Here is an 18,812-nt window from a genome sequence, read left to right on the forward strand (position 1 = left end):
AAAAAAAAATCGAAATTTTTTTTAAAAAATACTAAAAAATTCTGATTTTTTTTTCTTTCTATAAATACCTATTAATACCCTTCACTTTCAACACCAATCCTTATACATTTTATTCTACTTCTACTATTATTCACTCTTTATTCAACATTTTCCTCTCTTTAACCTTGTATTTTTTTTTTCTTCTTTTTATGGCTTCTTCTATCGAAACCGGAGGGCGTGGAGCACCATGGAAGATGTTTCCTTGTGTGAGGCTTGGCTCCAAGTTTGTCATTGTCCCGTGACAGGCAATGAGATGAAATTTTTTCATATGTGGAAAAAAATTCATGCCGAATTTTGTGAAAAAATTCCTGGGTCTACTCGTACGGAAATGGCATTATCTAGTAGGTGGAAAATTCTAAATAAAGAGTTGGGAAAATGGAGAGATGCGTTGTCAAAAGCGATGGAAAACTGTAGAAGCAGGGAAAATCGTACTAACGAGGTAAGTATTTTGTAATTTTCGTTTCATTAAGTTTAATGTCCTAATTTATATATTTTGTTAATATTTATTGCATTTTCAATATTTTGTTAATATTTCTTGCAAATTAAATATTTTGTTCATATTTCTTGCATTTTAAATATTTGTTAATATTTCTTGCATTTTCAATATGTTGTTAATATTTCTTGCATTTTCAATATGTTGTTAATATTTCTTGCATTTCCAATTGTTTCTTAATATTTCTTGCACTTCCAATTAATTTGTAAGGTTAATTGCATTTCCATTTGTTTATTTTTGGTTACTTGCATATCCAATATATTTTAAATATTTCTTGCATTTCCATTTTTTTTTGTTAAATAGATGATTCAAGCACAGATGTGGTTCGGTGCAACCAGGGGTGGCAAAAAAAGTTTCAACCATCATGAATGTTGGGATGTGGTGAAATATTGCAAACGCTTCATAATTATTCCCACGGGTCCCGCCGTTGTGTTAAATGAGACGCCACTCCGTAATTCAATGACATCGGAGTCACCTCTCGATTCCCCTATGAGTGAAGACTCACCCATCGAAAAGGAGCCGAGGCCCATTGGCCGAAAGGCTGCGAAGGCAAAAAAAGCGGGTAATTCAAGTAATAGTAATTCAAAGTTTTTGGAGGAAATTGCAAGGCAAAATGCCATAAGAATTGAACTGGAGCAGAAACGCCAAGATAACGAGATGGAAATTCAAGCCGAGTTTTCATGAGAAAGGGAGTATTTGCGCAAAAAAGATATGGAGAAGACGGATCGGGAAACCATGGCGATGGATACAAGCCATATGTCCCCTGAAACAAAACAATTTTGGAAGCTAGAACGCAGGGATGTTATGAGAAGAAAAAGACTTTTCCAAGATGATGGGCCTAGCAACACGGATTGGTTAAATGATGAAAACCATTAAATTAGTTGGCATACCTTTTATGTATTTGTATTTTTCATGTTTTCTATTAAAGTTGTTGTAATTCATGTTTTCTATTAAAGTTGTTGTAATTCATGTTTTTTATTTTAGTAGTAGTAATTCTTAATGACTTGTATTGGATTTCTTTATTTAATAAACAAAGCATTCAATAAAAGACCTTTTTATTCAACATATTCCATACATCAAACAAAACATAATTAAAATAAAAAAAAACTACAAACCACAACCAAACCATAATAAATAAAAAACCACAACCAAACCATAATAAATAAAACATAACCAAAGCATCTATGCTCCATCATTCATCTTGATTGCCTATCACCGCCCATAGATGCGCCATCAAGTCACGTTGACGCCTTTCATGAACATACGAAGATTGCATCTCTTAATATCGATCTATCATACGGGTCATGAAACGACCATCCTTAACCAACGGCTCTGGTTCAAACGGTTCTCCACTTGGCCCCATGGGCCTTTCATAAATTCATGTCAAAGCCATGTTCATGGGATCTGATTCGTAGACCTCTTCAGCTTCATAATCATACTCATCCTCTACAATCATATTATGGAGGATGATGCAAGTCATCATAATGCTTCTGAGGACCTCCTCATCAAACATACGGGCTGTACCTCGAATAATCAACCACCGAGCTTGAAGGATGCCAAAACAGATTTCGACATCTTTCCTGTATTTTTCTTGATAGGTAGCAAATAATTTTTCCTTCTGGGATCGGGGATTCGGAATGGATTTGACAAATGTGGTCCACCTCGGGTAGATGCCGTCAACTAGATAATATCCCGTCTGGTAGACTGTATTGTTGACTTCATAGGTGATATTGGGGCCTTGGCCTCTCAAAACATCGTTGAAGACCGGGGATTGACCCAGCACGTTGAGGTCATTTTGGGATCCAGGAACTCCAAAGAAGGCATGCCAAACCCATGTGTCGAAGCCAGCAACGGCTTCAAGGATGATACTTTTTTGGCCTTTTCTATTTCTGTAATCACCTTGCCAGGCAGTTGGGCAATTCTTCCATTGCCAGTGCATGCAGTCGATGCTGCCAACCATTCCTGGAAATCCTCGAGCTTTGGCTTTTTGTAGAAGCCGTTGGAGGTCCTTGGGCGTAGGTCTACGTAGGTAGTCTCTAGTGTACAGAGTTTCAACCGCATCACAAAATCTTACCAAAGCCTCCAACGTAGTTGACTTCCCCATCCGGGCAACCTCATCCACCTGATCAGCAGATGCTGCATACGCCAACATTCGTATAACAACAGTAAGCTTTTGCTCCGGAAGAAGTCCCAAAACCCCAGTAGCATCACACTTTTGAACAAAGTATGCATCATGATTGCAAATATCATGCATGATTTTATTGAACACATGGGGTGCCACTCTAAATCGCCTTCGAAAATCAACATTAGAGTACAAAGAAGTTGGGATAAAATAATCTTCCAAAAGATTCTTACCCCGAGAATGCCTATGTCTGTCCACATTCTTTTGGCGGCCAACTTGTGAACCATGGCGGCGACCTTGGTTCTCTTCATCTTGCAAAGCCACTGCTATGACAACTTGTTCATCAACTTGTCTCTGCAACTCATTGATTTCATCTGCTCTACGGTTTCTCTCATTTCTTTCTCGCTCTTGCCTCTCCAAGCTTCTCCTAAAATCTTCCATTGAGAATGAATTGAGTATGAATTCTAAACTCTGAGAAATGAAAATATAGAAAGATGTGGTGTGAGAGGTATGAGCTTAGCCTCTGGTTTTGTAGAATATTTTGGCAAGATAGAGATGCCACGTGGCTTGATTTGATTGGATGAAAATCTTATCTGAAATTTGAAATTTATCCGAAATTTGAACCCAAATTTAGTTGAAATTTGAATTTTGAAATTCATCCGAAATTTGAACCCAAATTTTTATCTGAAATTTGAATTTTGAAATTCATCCGAAAATTGAACCCAAAAATCTTATCCCGAAATTTTATCCGATTATGAATAGTCATGACACGTAGGAACCCGGAAATCTTATTCGAAAATATTATCCAAATTAATTATTGAGGTAAAAAAATTTGTGAAAAAAACAAAAAAATGAATAGTAATTGCCCTTAGCCATGGCAATGGGTGGAAACACAAAATTTACTATTTGCAAGGGCAACCACTATTCACATGAATAGTGGCTGCCCTAGCCCCCGCCCCCCCCCCCCCTGCCATGGCAAGGGGCAAATGGGTGGAGTTGCTCTAAGGTAAGAATGGACCTTGGAGGAGTAAAGTTGTGTTATTATCCTTGTAAACATAACTGAAAATCTTGTAATCTACGAGAAAACTTATAAACTTTCTAAAATTGGGTGTATCAGTGCACCTGGTGCACTATAGACGTTGCCCTCCCGGTAACTACTTGAGTTAAATTTATAAAGTTAGTTTACAAATAAACAACGAAAACGGAAAATGAAATTTCCTACTAGGTAGAACTACAAGGACTTCACCGATGCCGGAGTAGCTTACGTGATCGTTTGAACTCTGAGCTATCTACTTTCTGGGGTGCAAAACAGTAAAAGCGTGAGTGGACAAAAAAAAAGTTTTTCTTGAAACTAATTATATAGAACATACTAACCCCTCTGTGTTTGCAAATCTTTGGAAAACTCACTAAGACAAATACAAGTATACATACATGAACAAAATATAATCAATACATATGTAAGTAAAATAAACTCGGAATTGAGGGTGCCGTCAGTCCACAGACTTGTATCAACGAGCTCTACGCAACGGTGCCACTCAATTCTCCAAAATCCTCTCGGATTAAAAAGTGACAAAAAAGACCTAGGGCTAAATTGTAATTTCATAATTAAATAATTAAATAAACCCTTAAATTGGGTCGGGATGTTACAAAGAGTTATTTAGTTATGTTTATTTATGTTTTAATTAAATAGCGTTGACTTGGTAACTTAGAGTCCAAGTAAAGTAGGATTCATAGTTTGTCCGGAGTTGTGGTTGAGGTTGTGCACCACAGTTAGAAGTGTTCCGTTGCTTTCGTCTAGTTCCACAAAATTTGCATAAGTTGAGTTAGTGTTTAACATGCCTAGATCAATTCTATTTAAGTTGTAATATTGTTTCATTCAGTAATGAGTATTTTCCAGTTTTTAAGTTCAATAGCTTCAAGCTTTCAATTTTTTTTTGAGTTCCAACATCTAGCCATCCCCTTCAGCAAACTCTCTCTAGATGGTGGATTTGATGACTAAGTTGGAAATCATGGTGGAGAAATCGGGTCGCCACCCATCTTCGACCTTGGGGAGAAGCCAAATTTGCGACATACTTGGACGAAGTGGTGCTCGAAGGTCTGACCCAAAGAGATGACGACCAAGAAATGGAGATCTTCCACCTGTGATTGCCATTACCCTACCCAAAGAGGAAGTTTGTAGAGATGTGAGTTGGTGGAGAAGACGCGAGTGTATTTTGGTTTTTTTATATAGTATTTTTAATTGAAAAATAAAAAAGTTATTTGTTAAGTTAGCTGACATGTGTCAACAAACTAGTAGGGGGACCTGAGGGGACACTCAATTTTGGGGACAGCGGATCCTCTCCCCTAAAAATATCACCGACTACCATTATACATCTTCTGACTCGATTGCTTATCACCACTCCCCAACAATGCCAAGATCTTCAACAACCTAATCTGCACTGTCAAACTAATTCAATTACTACATTACGTTACTGCAAACAAAAAAAGCTCATTATTTTAATCCCTCTATCATACCAAAAACTTCACGCATTAATAAGCTCAACTTCATTGAAAGTAAGTAAAACCTGAATAAAGGGCGCGGGCAGCTGATGGTAATCGTAGGTCTTAGGCAACCTGCGTTCGGCGACCTGCTTGAGAATGCTGACAAAGCTGACCACCAAATCCTTATAAGAATTCACATCGATGGTAATGAGGTCAAACAACGGGCAGAGCGTGGCACCCATGACTCCCGGATCGTTATCACAAAGCCGCTTCCTGAAATTGGAGACCAGATGCGAAACAAAAGACGGCGATTTCTAATAAAAGTGGTGAAGTGCCCTGATGGCGCCATCGCCACACAATAATATTTTGACATAAACAACTTATCACAGCGATGAGGGGAACGGGAAAAAAAATTAGAACACAACAGTGACTCAATCTATGGAAATTATGAGAAGCGATAAATATGGGAGCATGTTAAATAATTACACAAAGGGTGCTATTAAATGAACCCTAAAATTAACTTAATACACCCTACTACCAAACTATTCATTGAATTATTAATTTACCCTAATATATATTGTTAGTTGAGTCTCTAATCCTCTAGTGGGGAATGCAACAGGTTCGACACATGTTGGTTACAAAAGTTGCATTTTAAGAAATATTTTTCATTTTTTGGGCTGGAGAAAAGAAAATGACATGGGCTGTAGCCCAGGTTATGCGTTTATCAACTACAATAACTCTGCCTTACTATAACTGCATTTATATTTATTCACAAGAAGCATGGTCAAGCTAAACACATATTTCTTCTTTTAATGAAAGCTAAGCACATATTTAAGTTGTGTTTAATTGTGGGTTTAGGATAATCATCCTAATTAGTATTACCGAGAAGCTTCATTCAAGTGATGCTGATTGATAGAAACCCTTCAACCTTAACCCAATGCCAAAGTATTATTTCTTATTGAAACTGGATTTACAATTACATGCCCTAGAATGAGCATAAGCCCACTAATATAATCGCTTCCCAGTTAAGCAAATAACAGCTGTTAACTAACAAAACAAATTGCCAGCTAACTAACCAATTGCCTAACAAAACCTTGCCAGCTCAGCTAACATACAAAAAGACCATATTAACCGTGAGAATCCTATCACTGATTAATCACAAAACTACAGATCTCATCTCAGAACTGAAGCGGATGGGACTAGGCACCAACTTTCACTCATGATCCATGTACATATGATGTGTTTTTGAGTTTTAGAGGTAAGGATACACGCACCAATTTTACAGATCATTTGTACAAGGCCTTGTCCGATAAGGGGATCTACACCTTCATTGATCGTGAGCTTATAGGAGGAGAGAAAATCTCACCGGCCCTTCTCGAAGCAATTGAAGATTCACGGATTTCTCTCATTGTATTCTCTGAAAACTATGCATCCTCACGCTGGTGCTTGGACGAACTCGTTGAGATCCTTCGATGCAAAAACTCAACGAAACAAATAGTTTGGCCCATTTTTTACAAAGTGAATCCGTCGCATGTACGGAACCAAACAAATAGTTTCGGTGATGCATTTGCTGACATGAACTGCAGATTTAAGGATAATACGGAGAAGGTGCTAAGGTGGAGGAGCGCTCTTAGAGAAGCAGCAAGTTTGAAAGGATATACTTGCAAGGCGGGAGAGTATATTTCTACCCTCTATAGTGCGCACATATATATGGTTAATTTAGTGGCTTGATTCTATATTTCAGGGTCATCTATCTTTTTCAAGTTTAATTTTTTCTCTCCTTTTTCCTTTGGTTATATTTAATTGTTACGCATTCAAAAAAGTACTGTTTTGATAAAAATAGAAAACTGTAGGCCGAAGATTTTTTTCAATAGCTGTAGGGGAGAAGATTCAAAACCCATATATTAGTCTCTCCAAAAGCCGTACTAGTCAATATTGTTTGTAGTTAAATAACTATTAGGCTCGTCAAGCAGGGTTACCACAGTGGTGGCCCTCCCCCTTCCCCCTTGCTTGGCACCAAGGATCGAACCCCAGGGGTCTTTCCTACCAATGTAACCGGAAAAAAAAAAAAAAAACTATTAAGCTCCATTTGGATGGAAGGATTCCAAATTCATGGATTTAGATGAAATTATACGGTAAACTTGTTTGTTTAGACTAGTAAAATTCATGTAGGCCAGGATTTGGACAGGAGAGAAATGAAGAAGATAAATGGATTTCAAATGATTCCTTACATGTAGTCAATTTCAAATCTATTTTAAAGGCACTACATCTAGTTCTTCCAAATTCCTTCATTCTAATGTCGTTCTTGTTTTTGTAGCAAATTTAGCATTATTCTCAAATCCAAATCCCTTCTTTTAAATCTCTCCATCCAAACGGAACATTACTTTAGCAGACTATCCAACCAAACTCGGTGGAGTAGGGCAGTCGGCTGAATAGACTACCTTGTGTTCTTTGTGTGCTTGCATGTTTACATTTTATTCCTTAAATATGTCAAATTTTTTAAATGGTAGGTCTGAAGCTACATTTATCAACCACATCGTTGAAGAGATTGTAGTCCTAGTGCTGAACCACACATATTTGAATGTGGCGAAGTACCCAGTTGGAATTCACTCTTGTGTAAGAGCTGTGGAAATGCTTTTATGTGCTGGTGGGAATGGTCGCCGCATAGTTGGGATATGGGGGACATCTGGAATAGGCAAGACAACAATTGCGAAAGCTGTTTATAATGCAATTGCTCATAAGTTCGAATGGTGTTGTTTCTTGGGAGATGTTAGAGAAAATTCAATGCAACATGGAGGCTTAATCCAACTACAGGAGACTCTTCTTCAAGAGATTCTAGGTGGCAAAAAGTTGAAAATTGTTAGTGCTGATAAAGGTATCTCTATTATACATAAATTGCTGAGGCATAAAAGGATTCTCTTAATTCTTGATGATGTGAATCAATTGGAGCAATTAGACAACTTGGCTGGAGTTGGTTGGTTCGGTGAGGGTAGTAGAGTCATCATAACTACACAAGATAGCGGATTGCTAAAATGTTATGGAATTGAGTTGATATACGAGGTCCATAAGTTATATGACAACCAAGCTCTTGAGCTTTTCAGTTTGAATGCCTTTGGAAGAAATGAACCTCCAAATGATTATTTGGAACTCACAAAACGAGCAATAGCCTATGCTCAAGGCCTTCCACTAGCTTTAACACTTTTAGGTTCCCATCTTCGTAATAAAGGTATACATCGTTGGCAAGCTATATTAGATGGTTATGAAGGAGAACCTTATACAGGTATACAGCAAATACTGCGAAAAAGTTATGATGCATTAGATAATTCAGTGCAACAAGTTTTTCTAGACATGGCGTGTTTCTTCAAGGGTGAAGATAAGGACTATGTGATGCAAATACTAAGTTCTAAGCACAAGGCTTCCCAAGATTGTATTGAAGTCCTGGTTGAGAAGGCAATGATAACTATTCAATATAATAGGATTTTGATGCATGACTTGCTAGAAAAATTGGGTAAGGATATAGTTCACGAAGAGTGTCCCATTGAGCCTGGCAAGCGTAGTAGATTGTGGTTTCATGGGGATGTCTACCGTGTTCTAACAGAAAATAGCGTAAGTATTATATATGTCCTTATATTCAATCTGAAATAGTACCTGTGGTAACCAATAATTTTCTTAACAAAATGGACTTGTTTGCTTTGAAGAACGACATGGTTTCTTAATATTATTATCTTTTCATCTCAGGGAACAAAAAAAATTAAAGGCATCATGGTGAAGTTTCCCAAGCCAGATGAGATACCCTTGAATGCAAAAAGCTTCTTCGGGATGGTAAATCTTGAAATTTTCATAAACTGTAATGCAATTCTATCTGGATATGTTGAATATCTACCCAACGAGTTGAGGTTCATTGATTGGGGTAGATGCCAGTTACAATTATTGCCATCCAATTTTCATGCAAGGCATCTTGTTGTGTTCAATATGCCTTGCAGTGATATCAGACAATTGGAGGGATTTAAGGTACGCACTTCAAATTATTTTCATCTATTATTATCTCGAATATATTTCTTTGAGCTTAGTGTCATCAGGTGTTCAAAACTCCTTACATTTGGCGTGTGGTTGATCATTTCCTATTTTGTGTTTTTTTCTCACAGAATTTCCCAAAGTTGACATCTATAAATTTAAGTGGTTGTCAATTCTTAGAAAAAATGGTTGACTTATCTGGAATCCCAAATTTGAAGTACTTGAATCTAAGTGAGTGTAAACGTTTGGTTGAGGTCGATGGTTCTGTTGGATTCCTTGATAAACTTGTTGAATTGGATCTCAGAGAATGCTTTCAGCTTACAAGGTTTGGAACAAGACTTAAATTGAAATCCTTAGAAAGACTTTATCTATGTGATTGTAAAAGGCTTGAGAGTTTCCCAGAAATAGAGGACAAGATGGAATCGCTAATCATTTTGGATATGGAAGGAAGTGGCATAAGAGAATTGCCTTCATCAATTGCATATTTTACTGGTCTTGAAGTATTAAAAGCTGATTATTGTGAGAACCTTTCAAATGCGTCATTACATCGTATATATGGATTGCAACGTCTCGGTGAGCTTAGTGTCAAAGGGTGTCGAAAACTCCTTACATTTGGCAATGAGGTTAACTTTGAAGTTTCATCCAGCTACACTGAATTACAGCTGCTTTCAAATAGCTCAAATTTTTCGGATGACAACTCTATCTCATTAGCGCTTCCCAGGCTACGTTTTTTTTTTCTCGGAGGATGCAATTTATCAGAAAGTGATTTCCTTCCGCCTCTCGATTGCTGGTCCACATTAGAAGAACTTGATCTTTCTGGAAACAATTTTGTCAGTCTTCCGGAATGCATTAGCAAATTTGTCAACTTGCTCAGCCTTAGATTGTGTGGTTGCAAGAGGCTTCGGGAAATTCCAGAAGTGCTTCCACCAAAATTAACTTCAGTAACCCTGAATAGTTGCACGTCATTGGAAAAATTTCCTAAACTGTCACCAGGGCTTCAGCATTTGTATTTGACTAATTGCTTTAGACTACGTGGCTGTGACATCACAGAAAACATTTTGTTGAATCAGGTTTCTCTCTCTCTCTCTCTCTCTCTCTCTCTCTCTCTCTCTCTCTCTCTCTCTCTCTCTCTCTCTATATATATATATATATATATATATATATATATATACACACACACACACACGTTTTAAGTCAATGATTGTTAACTATTCTAGGTATCTTCTCAGAGTTCTACAATCGAAATTATAGTTCCAGGAACTGAAGTTCCAAAGTGGTTTAGCTGTTGTAAAGAGGCAACAATATTTGAAGATCCTTTTTCAGATAATAAACGGGAATACGTTGCTGAATGTGAAGTTTGTTTTGAAATTCCTCCAAATTTAGAATGGGAGACATCAAGATTGGCTCTATGTGCTGTTTTCGATCTCATGAGTTATCATGGTTGTCAGTTTCGCGCCAAGACTCTCATAAATGGAAAACATGTCAACGAGATATGGATTTGGGCTGAGTATGCAATAAAGTTAGAGGAAACTCATGTGTGGCTCAACTGTAGTCCATTATTGGATCCGAACAAGAACATGGTGGAAGTACCGACGCGGTTGCAACAGGGTAATATGTGTCAAGTTATATTTTACTACCACGGTGCTGGGCCGATGACAAGGTGTGGGGTCCACCTATTAGGCCACCAGGTTGGTGATGTCAGTGAGGCTGAGGTCGTGGTAGTTGACGTTGATATCCATCGTCACTACCAAGGTGAATTGGTTTCCTTGTCTTTAGCATCAACGAGTGGTGTTGGGAAGAGGCCTCGTGGATCAGATACCATCGCAGTTGATAATCATGGTCCTAACGTCGTCGTCTTGGATCATGATCACGAAGAGCAATATCTTACCTTGTTTTCAGAACCAGCATATCATCCAAAGCGGAGGCATATTGATATTGATGAGGAGCAAAGTATGTAAATCCATTAAATGTTGAATGATATCTTCGCATTTTAATATATGGTCGTATATGTTTGCTGATGTCAAAGATGACTGCATTTTGATCTTGTTGTAGATTCACCTATTGATGTGAATGGAGCTCGTTTAATCAAGGGAATTGATGATGTTGCGGAAGAAATGTACTTGATGAAGGATTATTTTGGTCAAAGCAATAACAGATTGTGGCTTGATCCATTTAAACACAAGAGAAGATGAACATAGTCCCTAGTTCTCCTGCCCTACTACATATGCAAAATCATGTCTTCATAAATCAAATCGGCCTGCAAATAATGAAGCTAGGAGGAGACATAATGCACCGGGCGAGGTTTACAGTTGGAACTTCTTACACTTGGTCATTGCCATATACCTACAAATACAAGCAATAGCGCTGGGTCTTGCTTTTTAGGTCAAGGGTAATCTACTGGATCTGATTGTCTAATGAGCTTGCCTCCTTTGTTTTGAGATGCAATGTTTTAATGGGTACCTATACCTAAATTTTCTGAAGTATAATATCTTGCATATTTATTGTTTTCGAACACTTCTTTTCAAATTTTTTTTTGGGTCAAGAGAACTCCTTTCTATAGTCCCGGAAGGAATTTTGTTCTTTGAATGGTACCATCGTATCATGCATGCTTTGCGTTACTAACATAGTGGTTCAGATTTTCGCATACAGTATCTCTTATGTTATGTATGTGGTAGGCCTTGATTAAGAATGATGGTATATAAGATAAGGGTCCTGGGTATAGTAATAGTCAGTAGGTGCAGGGGCATCAAGGGAGCAGCAAAGAACAATAACCAGTGATAAGAGTCGGCCTCGGAAAACGAACCTTGTTATTGATGTGGAAAACCTGGTCACGGGTCTAATAATGATTAATCTAACAGAAAACACGTTAACTTGGCAGAGGAGGAAGAGGATAATGATGAATGTGGTGATGATGATGATTATGATGGAGCTGATAATTTCGCCTATGAGAAAGGCGACGAGGTTATTAACTTCTTGTTGTAGTGAGTTCTACTAATACCAAGACAAGAGAAAGGGTAGTGGCATAAGATTTTTTCGATCTTTATTTTAGGCCCCATTAATTTACTAATTAAATGAGGATTTAATCAACATAATTAATGTGACATAGGGCAAGCTTGACCTTTATTTTGATTTCCACATGGCACCATTGGAGTGGTCAAGAAATTATTTGCTCCCACAAATGGTTCCCAGCTTCTACATGTCTTGTGTGGTGGCATGTGGGAAATGAAAAAATTGGACCTATGTATTCTTTGAATCCCAATTGTTGTTGGACTCCTTATAAAGAAAGGATCTTTGAATTCCTTCTTGATGTTGGACTCCTTATAAAGAAAGGATCTTTGAACTCCTTCTTGCTCAAGAATTCCCAAGGGATAAAAACCCTAATTCTTGTGCTGCATCCCTATTTAATTTTCTCCTCTCTTTGACTTATGGCAAAGACAAGAGGCAGAGAAGAGAGGCTCCACGTATTGAGGAGAGAAAGAGAGAGAGAGGAAACCAACTGCACCACTTCCTTGGTAAGCCGCAACGTAATTGGTTTTATTTTAGGCTTATTTACTGTAGTACCCCCTGAAACTTTGGTCAAATCTCACTTTACCCCCCGAAAGTTAAAACGGCCCACTTAACCCCCTTGACCAAGGTTTGGTGTTCTAGTTTGCCCCTACCGTTATCTCCATTAATAACTCGTCAATTTTGATGACGTGGCATGACTATTTTAGTCTTTTTACCACAAGTGATGATGTGTCAGATGTATTGACAGGACCCACCCCGAATTCCTCGAAACTCGAGACGAATCCTGTGTAAATTCCGACATTACACCGATGCCGGGCCCACTAACCAAAGATTTAGCCTATTTTCCAAATTAAGGGAAAAGAGCACGGGACTTTCTACCGAAATTTCGGCAGAGTCTCCCCTATAAATTGAACATTCCCCAAAAATTCCAACCTGCATAAAACACATTTAACAATACCAACCGGCAGCATGCACAATATAATCTCATGCAAAACACATAATAGGCCTCTGGCCTTCAGATAGTTCGAAACAGAACCAATAATGTTCTCAAGTCAATTAATACATAAACCATACCATTTATGATCTCATACAATCATACGATTACTCCCAAAATCATTAAGCCGGATTCAAGTCCCACAACCACAATAAAATCCATTCATAAATTCAGAACCGTTCAAACCTTTCACACGCAATATAATTCACGGCTGCACCTAGGTGAGACCCCAGGCTGCCTACGTACCCTTGAACAAGGGATCAAGCCACACGTAGTTCTCATCATCAACGGTCACAACTCCGGTAATAAACCAATATTTACAACATAACCAACTATACATTCAAGATCTATCACAATTCCAAATCCGACAAAACACATTGAAACATTATTAATTTCTTTCCAAGTCATCGTATTAAGAAGACATCCGAAGGGCCTGGACAAATTCCGACGGGCCTGGGCAAAATAAATAATCCGAAGGGCTTGGACAAACTCCGACGGGCCTGGGCAAAATAAATCAATCTCCGAGGGGCCTGGGCAAAATAAATCAATCTCCGAGGGGCCTGGACAAACTCCGACGGGCCTGGGCAAAATAAATCAATCTCCGAGGGGCCTGGGCAAACTCCGACGGGCCTAGGCAAAATAAATCAATCTCCGAGGGGCCTGGGCAAACTCCGACGGGCCTGGGTAAAATAAATCAATCTCCGAGGGGCCTGGGCAAACTCCGACGGCCCTGGGCAAAATAAATCAATCTCCGAGGGGCCTTGACAAACTCCGACGGGCCTGGGCAAAATAAATCATCTCCGAAGGGCCTGGGCAAACTCCGACGGGCCTGGGCAAAATAAATCAATCTCCGAGGGGCCTGGACAAACTCCGACGGGCCTGGACAAAATAATATAATCTCCGAAGGGCCTGGGCAAACTCCGACGGGCCTGGGCAAAATAAATCAATCTCAAACATAGAACCCACAACCGGTGAGGTACCTAAGGTAGTGCTAATAACACTCAAATTAACATTCTAAGTACCCCATACAAAATCAACAAAGATAGCACTTTCTCAATTATTGTAAATCTACACTCAAGATATTCAAATGTATCCAAACCCAAATATACAACACAAATACTTCGTAAGATATCAAATCCATTAATAAAAAATATAATATATTTCAAAATGAATCATTAAAACAATATACATAAACTTTCCACACTTGGTCAACTGGGCCCGCGGGGCCCACGACCTCCGTTTTACGATCCAAACGTTCCTATGGATTCCTCAAGATTTAGGAAACATGTCCTACAAGTTTGGTTCAGATCGGACGGTCGGATCGCTCACGATCGCACGATCGGACGGTTATTGTAAAACACAAACTTTAAGTTATTGAATCGGAACATCCGGGGCTCCGATTCACGATCCGTCGAATCCTACACGATCCTAGGAATACCTAGATCAACATATATTAATTTGGAAGTGATCCAATGGTTCTAACATATCGAACCCGGATAACACTCGATAGGTAAAATCCGTTCGGGGTTCAAACGTTATCCGAATTGAGATCCGCAAATTCCTACGCGCTCGTGACAACTAGGAGATGTCTCTCTGCTGGCCCATGCGCCGCCACACGCGCCGGCAGCGCGTGGGTGTCCAAAGCGATAACCACTCGCCGGAAAAAACTTAACATCTTGACTCCAAACTCCTATCCTAGGTAATACACCTAATTTGGAGTCACTTTTGTTCTTGGGCATACCCAAAAAGTGACCGGAAGTGGCTGAAAACAGAGGCCGAAACTGGCAGATTTTTCTATCGCTTATTTAACTACCAAAACGCAGAAATTTCTCAAACCTAACACAACCAGCAGCTAGAATAGCTTGAGAGGTTCAAGATCCATACCTGGATCGCAAGATTTGGTGACCGGAAGTGGGAGAACGAGCGGCCGAAAGTTTCCGAAAAATCTGTCCAAAACCGCCTGTTTCGTGGCTGTTTCCGGCGACCACAGCGGCTGATCGGGTCGGTGATGGACCGGAACTGGAAGAGGGAAGGGTGGTGGTCCTTTTGGGACCGGTGCCGCCCCAAGTGGAGGCGTGTGGTGGCGGCAGTGGAGGAGAGAAGTTGCTGCCATCCAAAAGGGGGGGTCTGTTTTTGCAGAGCGAGAGGGAGAGATCGTGAGGGAGAGAGAGAAGGAGAATCAGATTTTTAAAAATCTGATTTTCCTAAATTACGATTTTACCCCTCGGAGTATTTAGATCGTACTTTTCTCGTTATAACTCCGATCCGAGCCCACCACGTCTCTACGGACTCGTTTCGACGTGCTCTACGCACCGGTACAAATGAAATTCTCAAATTCCTTCCTGTTGCGTCGATTCAGCTGCACCAAAAATGGTTTCAACTGCATCCTCAACTTGTGATACTCGCAAGTGCACGAGCCGTTTGGTAGTATAGCATATGTAAGTGCGAGGTCAATCCCACAAGGATTGGTGATTGAATGATCCAATTTGTTTCCCCTACACAAAATAGAAATGAAAAAAAGAAAATAAATAAAACAAGAAAAAATGAAATAACTCAAGCAAATAAGTTCCCAAGTTCAATTAGATTAATGGATTGATTCTAGCTAAAGTATGATTAAGCCATGGTGTGTGGTCATAACCTTGTGTTCCTAATTCCCTAATTTGATCATTTGTTGTCTAACCTAAAACTAAACATTAGGAACCCATTAAGCATAGAAGAACAATTTAAACAACCAAGCATGTATCTAATCCCTGTTGTCGAATGTCCATACATACTCTTCTTATTCATAGTTCAATTCGAATTAAAGCATGGTGTCTACTCTTAATTCAAACCAAGATAGCTAACATGCAAGCCTAAATGGTGATCAATCATTCAAACTAGCCTATTAACTTATAAGCATAATGAATAAGAACAAAAACCATAATTGAAACTTGGAAACTAATTAAACTTGAAACTTAAGAAAGAATGTACATTACAATGAAAAGTAAAGTGAAACTAAGAAAAACTTAATCAGAATTTCAGAATTTCATTACAACAATTGAAAACTTAGAAAGAGAAACTAAGAGAATTTGAGGGAGAGAAGGGAAGGGAGCTCTAGAGAAGTGTTTGAGAGCTCCCCCCTTGGGGTGTGTTTTTGAAGCTTGAAGGCTTCTCTATTTATAGGGCTAAGAGGGAGGAACATCATGATGGATTCCCACACCATCCTTCATCTTTTGCTGCTGCACCTCAAGCATCTTCACATGGGTTCAAAGGTGATCATTTGTGGCTGCCTTTGCTGCCAACCCATGTGGTTGCCTTTTGGTTGCCAACCCATGTGGTTGCCTTTTGGTTGCTGAAAAACGAGTTTTCTGAACCAGGCTTGGTGTAGGAAGGCCAGAGGTTTCAAAACTTATCCAATGGGGCTCAAATTTGGATATGTTATAGTAGACACCCATTGGAACAACTTCTATGAAGAAAGTATTCCCATCGGAGCAGTAGAAGTATGCGTTTTGGGCCTTGCAAATTGGCTGCCGAACAGAGACTGGAATTGACTTCATTTCATTTATGCTTTACATGCATGCACATGCTTTCTCTATAATAACTCCAGCATGTACCAACTTGATCCTTTAGACTTTCATAGCTGGAATGCCTCCCCACTTCACTCATTATGTTGGATCCAAAGTCAGTTGCAGCATGGGTGAGGCACATGGCTCAAAGGAGGAGACAAGGCTCAAAGCTGGCAGCTGCAAATCCTCCTGAGCATGGTTCAGTGTTGGACGGGCTAAGGACTCCACATATGTTCAATTGGGCTGAATTTTGGATATGTTATACTAGACACCCAATTGAACAACTTCTATGAAGAATGTCTCCTCATCCGAGTTGTGCAGATTGCTGAAATGAGACCTGCAAGGTGACTTACGAAACTGGACTGACAAAAAGTGTGGCCCAACTTTGGTTTTGTCTTTAAGCTCTTGCTCTTTGCCAATCAGCCCTTAACATGCATGGATTGCATCAAATGTGATCTCTTGCTATCTTAACCTACAAAACACACAAACAGAGGTAAGTGACTCAAAATAAAGAGAAACTAAGCAAAATCAATAAGTAAAGAAGGCATGCAAGTGTATGAAATTATGGACTTATCAAAATAGAAAATGGATTAAAAGCACAAGTTTAACTCAATAACATAACCAAATCATAAGCTAGAAGGGTACAAAATGATATACAATTATGAACCGATCACTTCCCGAACTTAAAATGACCTTTTTACCCCTTTTTATATTAAATAATATTTTAATTTTTCAAAAACCTTAATTAATTCAAATCATTTTATTTTTATTGTTTATTCCAATTTATTTCCTCTTAATTTAATTATTTTATTTCTTTTTCGGACCGGGATGTTACATGTATGCCCCACTTTTTCTGCTTAAGTAGACTAAAATATTAATAAAAATAATTAAATAATGTAATTACTTGTTAATATAAAAAAAATCAAAGATGGAAAAAAATTAATATTAAAAAAAATCTCTTCTTCTCCATCTCTCTCTCTCTCTCTCTGTCGTTCCCTCCCCTTCCCTTAGCTTCACACTATCAGACTACAACCACCACCAAACCCAAAGCCACCCTCACCACCACCACTCCAACCCTACCCAACATCACCCACCCAACAACCAACCCCTACTACCCTCCCACCACACAACTTCTCAAGACACCCCCACCTCTCTCTCTGTTCCTCTCTCTTCTCCCAAGCCCAGCCCCGACATCCACACAATCACCCACCCTGCCACAACCTCCCCCTTCCTTAGCCACTTATTCTGAACCTGCCCCCTCTTTCCCAGCACAACCCATCAACCCAAACCCTTAGTCCACCCCTAAAAACACGGCGTCCATCAACGACGGGTCTGGATCTGGCGATGAATGTGGGAACTTGATGTTCTTGGACTTGTCTGGAAATTTCTTTGCTGGCCAAATACCAGAACATGTATTTACCAATCTAGGCCAACTTGAATATTTCAATCTCTCCATTAACCATTTCCAAGGATCACTGCCATAAAACTATCCCAATCTTAAATGCCTCCATTTAGCAGTGAACCACCCATAATGGGTATGGTGATTTAGATGATAAGTTTTGATGTTTGGATATGTGGGTATGGTGGTTTATATGGTGGAGGGATATAGGAGATGGTAGTGGGGAGTAGGAGGGGTTGGTGTGTGATGGTTGTTGGGAAAAGAGAGAGATGAAGAAGATAAGTTTTTTATATTAATTTTTCAAATTTTTAATTAAAGAAGTAATTAATTTTTTATTATTATTAATATTTTAGTTCACTGTAAGCAAAAAAAAAAAAAAAGAAGTGGAGTCTGCACATGACACATCATCACTTGTGGGAAAAAGACTAAAATAGCCTTGCCACGTCATCAAAATTGACGAAGTTATGAATGGAGATAACGGTAGGGGGGCAAAGTGGAACACAAAACTTTCGTCAAGGGGGTTAAGTGAGCCATTTTAACTTCCGGGGGGTAAAGTGAGATTTGACCAAAGTTTCAAGGGGTGCTACATTAAATAAGCCTTTATTTTTTTTATTTTTTTGTCGTCGGTCTGCTGTCCGGTTTCTACAGCGCCGAGATCAGCTGGTCGGTTACCTTTATTGCCGCTGCAAGTTCATTGGCGGGGAGTGGGGTCTTCTCCT

At 39.1% G+C, this 18,812-nt stretch overlaps 1 protein-coding gene and 1 long non-coding RNA gene across 2 annotated transcripts; one reads left to right on the top strand and one right to left on the bottom strand.

The window, feature by feature from the left end:
• The first annotated feature begins 5,242 nt into the window (after positions 1–5,242).
• LOC110744564 (TMV resistance protein N-like) lies at positions 5,243–11,721 on the top strand. Its single transcript, XM_088248518.1, has 7 exons — positions 5,243–5,389; positions 6,339–6,811; positions 7,646–8,741; positions 8,874–9,146; positions 9,281–10,219; positions 10,367–11,099; positions 11,202–11,721. Exons 1-7 carry the CDS (start codon positions 5,243–5,245, stop codon positions 11,339–11,341), a joined length of 3,801 nt encoding a protein of 1,266 aa, XP_088104644.1. The 3' UTR covers positions 11,342–11,721.
• A 1,560-nt stretch (positions 11,722–13,281) lies between these two features.
• Positions 13,282–15,280, bottom strand: LOC148296418 (uncharacterized). The gene is made up of 2 exons (XR_015833607.1): positions 15,034–15,280; positions 13,282–14,078 (listed from the first exon to the last, which is right to left on the bottom strand). It is a non-coding gene; the product is annotated as an uncharacterized LOC148296418 (long non-coding RNA).
• Between the last annotated feature and the right edge of the window lie 3,532 nt (positions 15,281–18,812).

This window comes from Prunus avium, chromosome 2 (genome assembly GCF_965620075.1).
Source record: "Prunus avium chromosome 2, drPruAviu1.hap1.1, whole genome shotgun sequence".
Lineage (NCBI taxonomy): Eukaryota > Viridiplantae > Streptophyta > Magnoliopsida > Rosales > Rosaceae > Prunus > Prunus avium.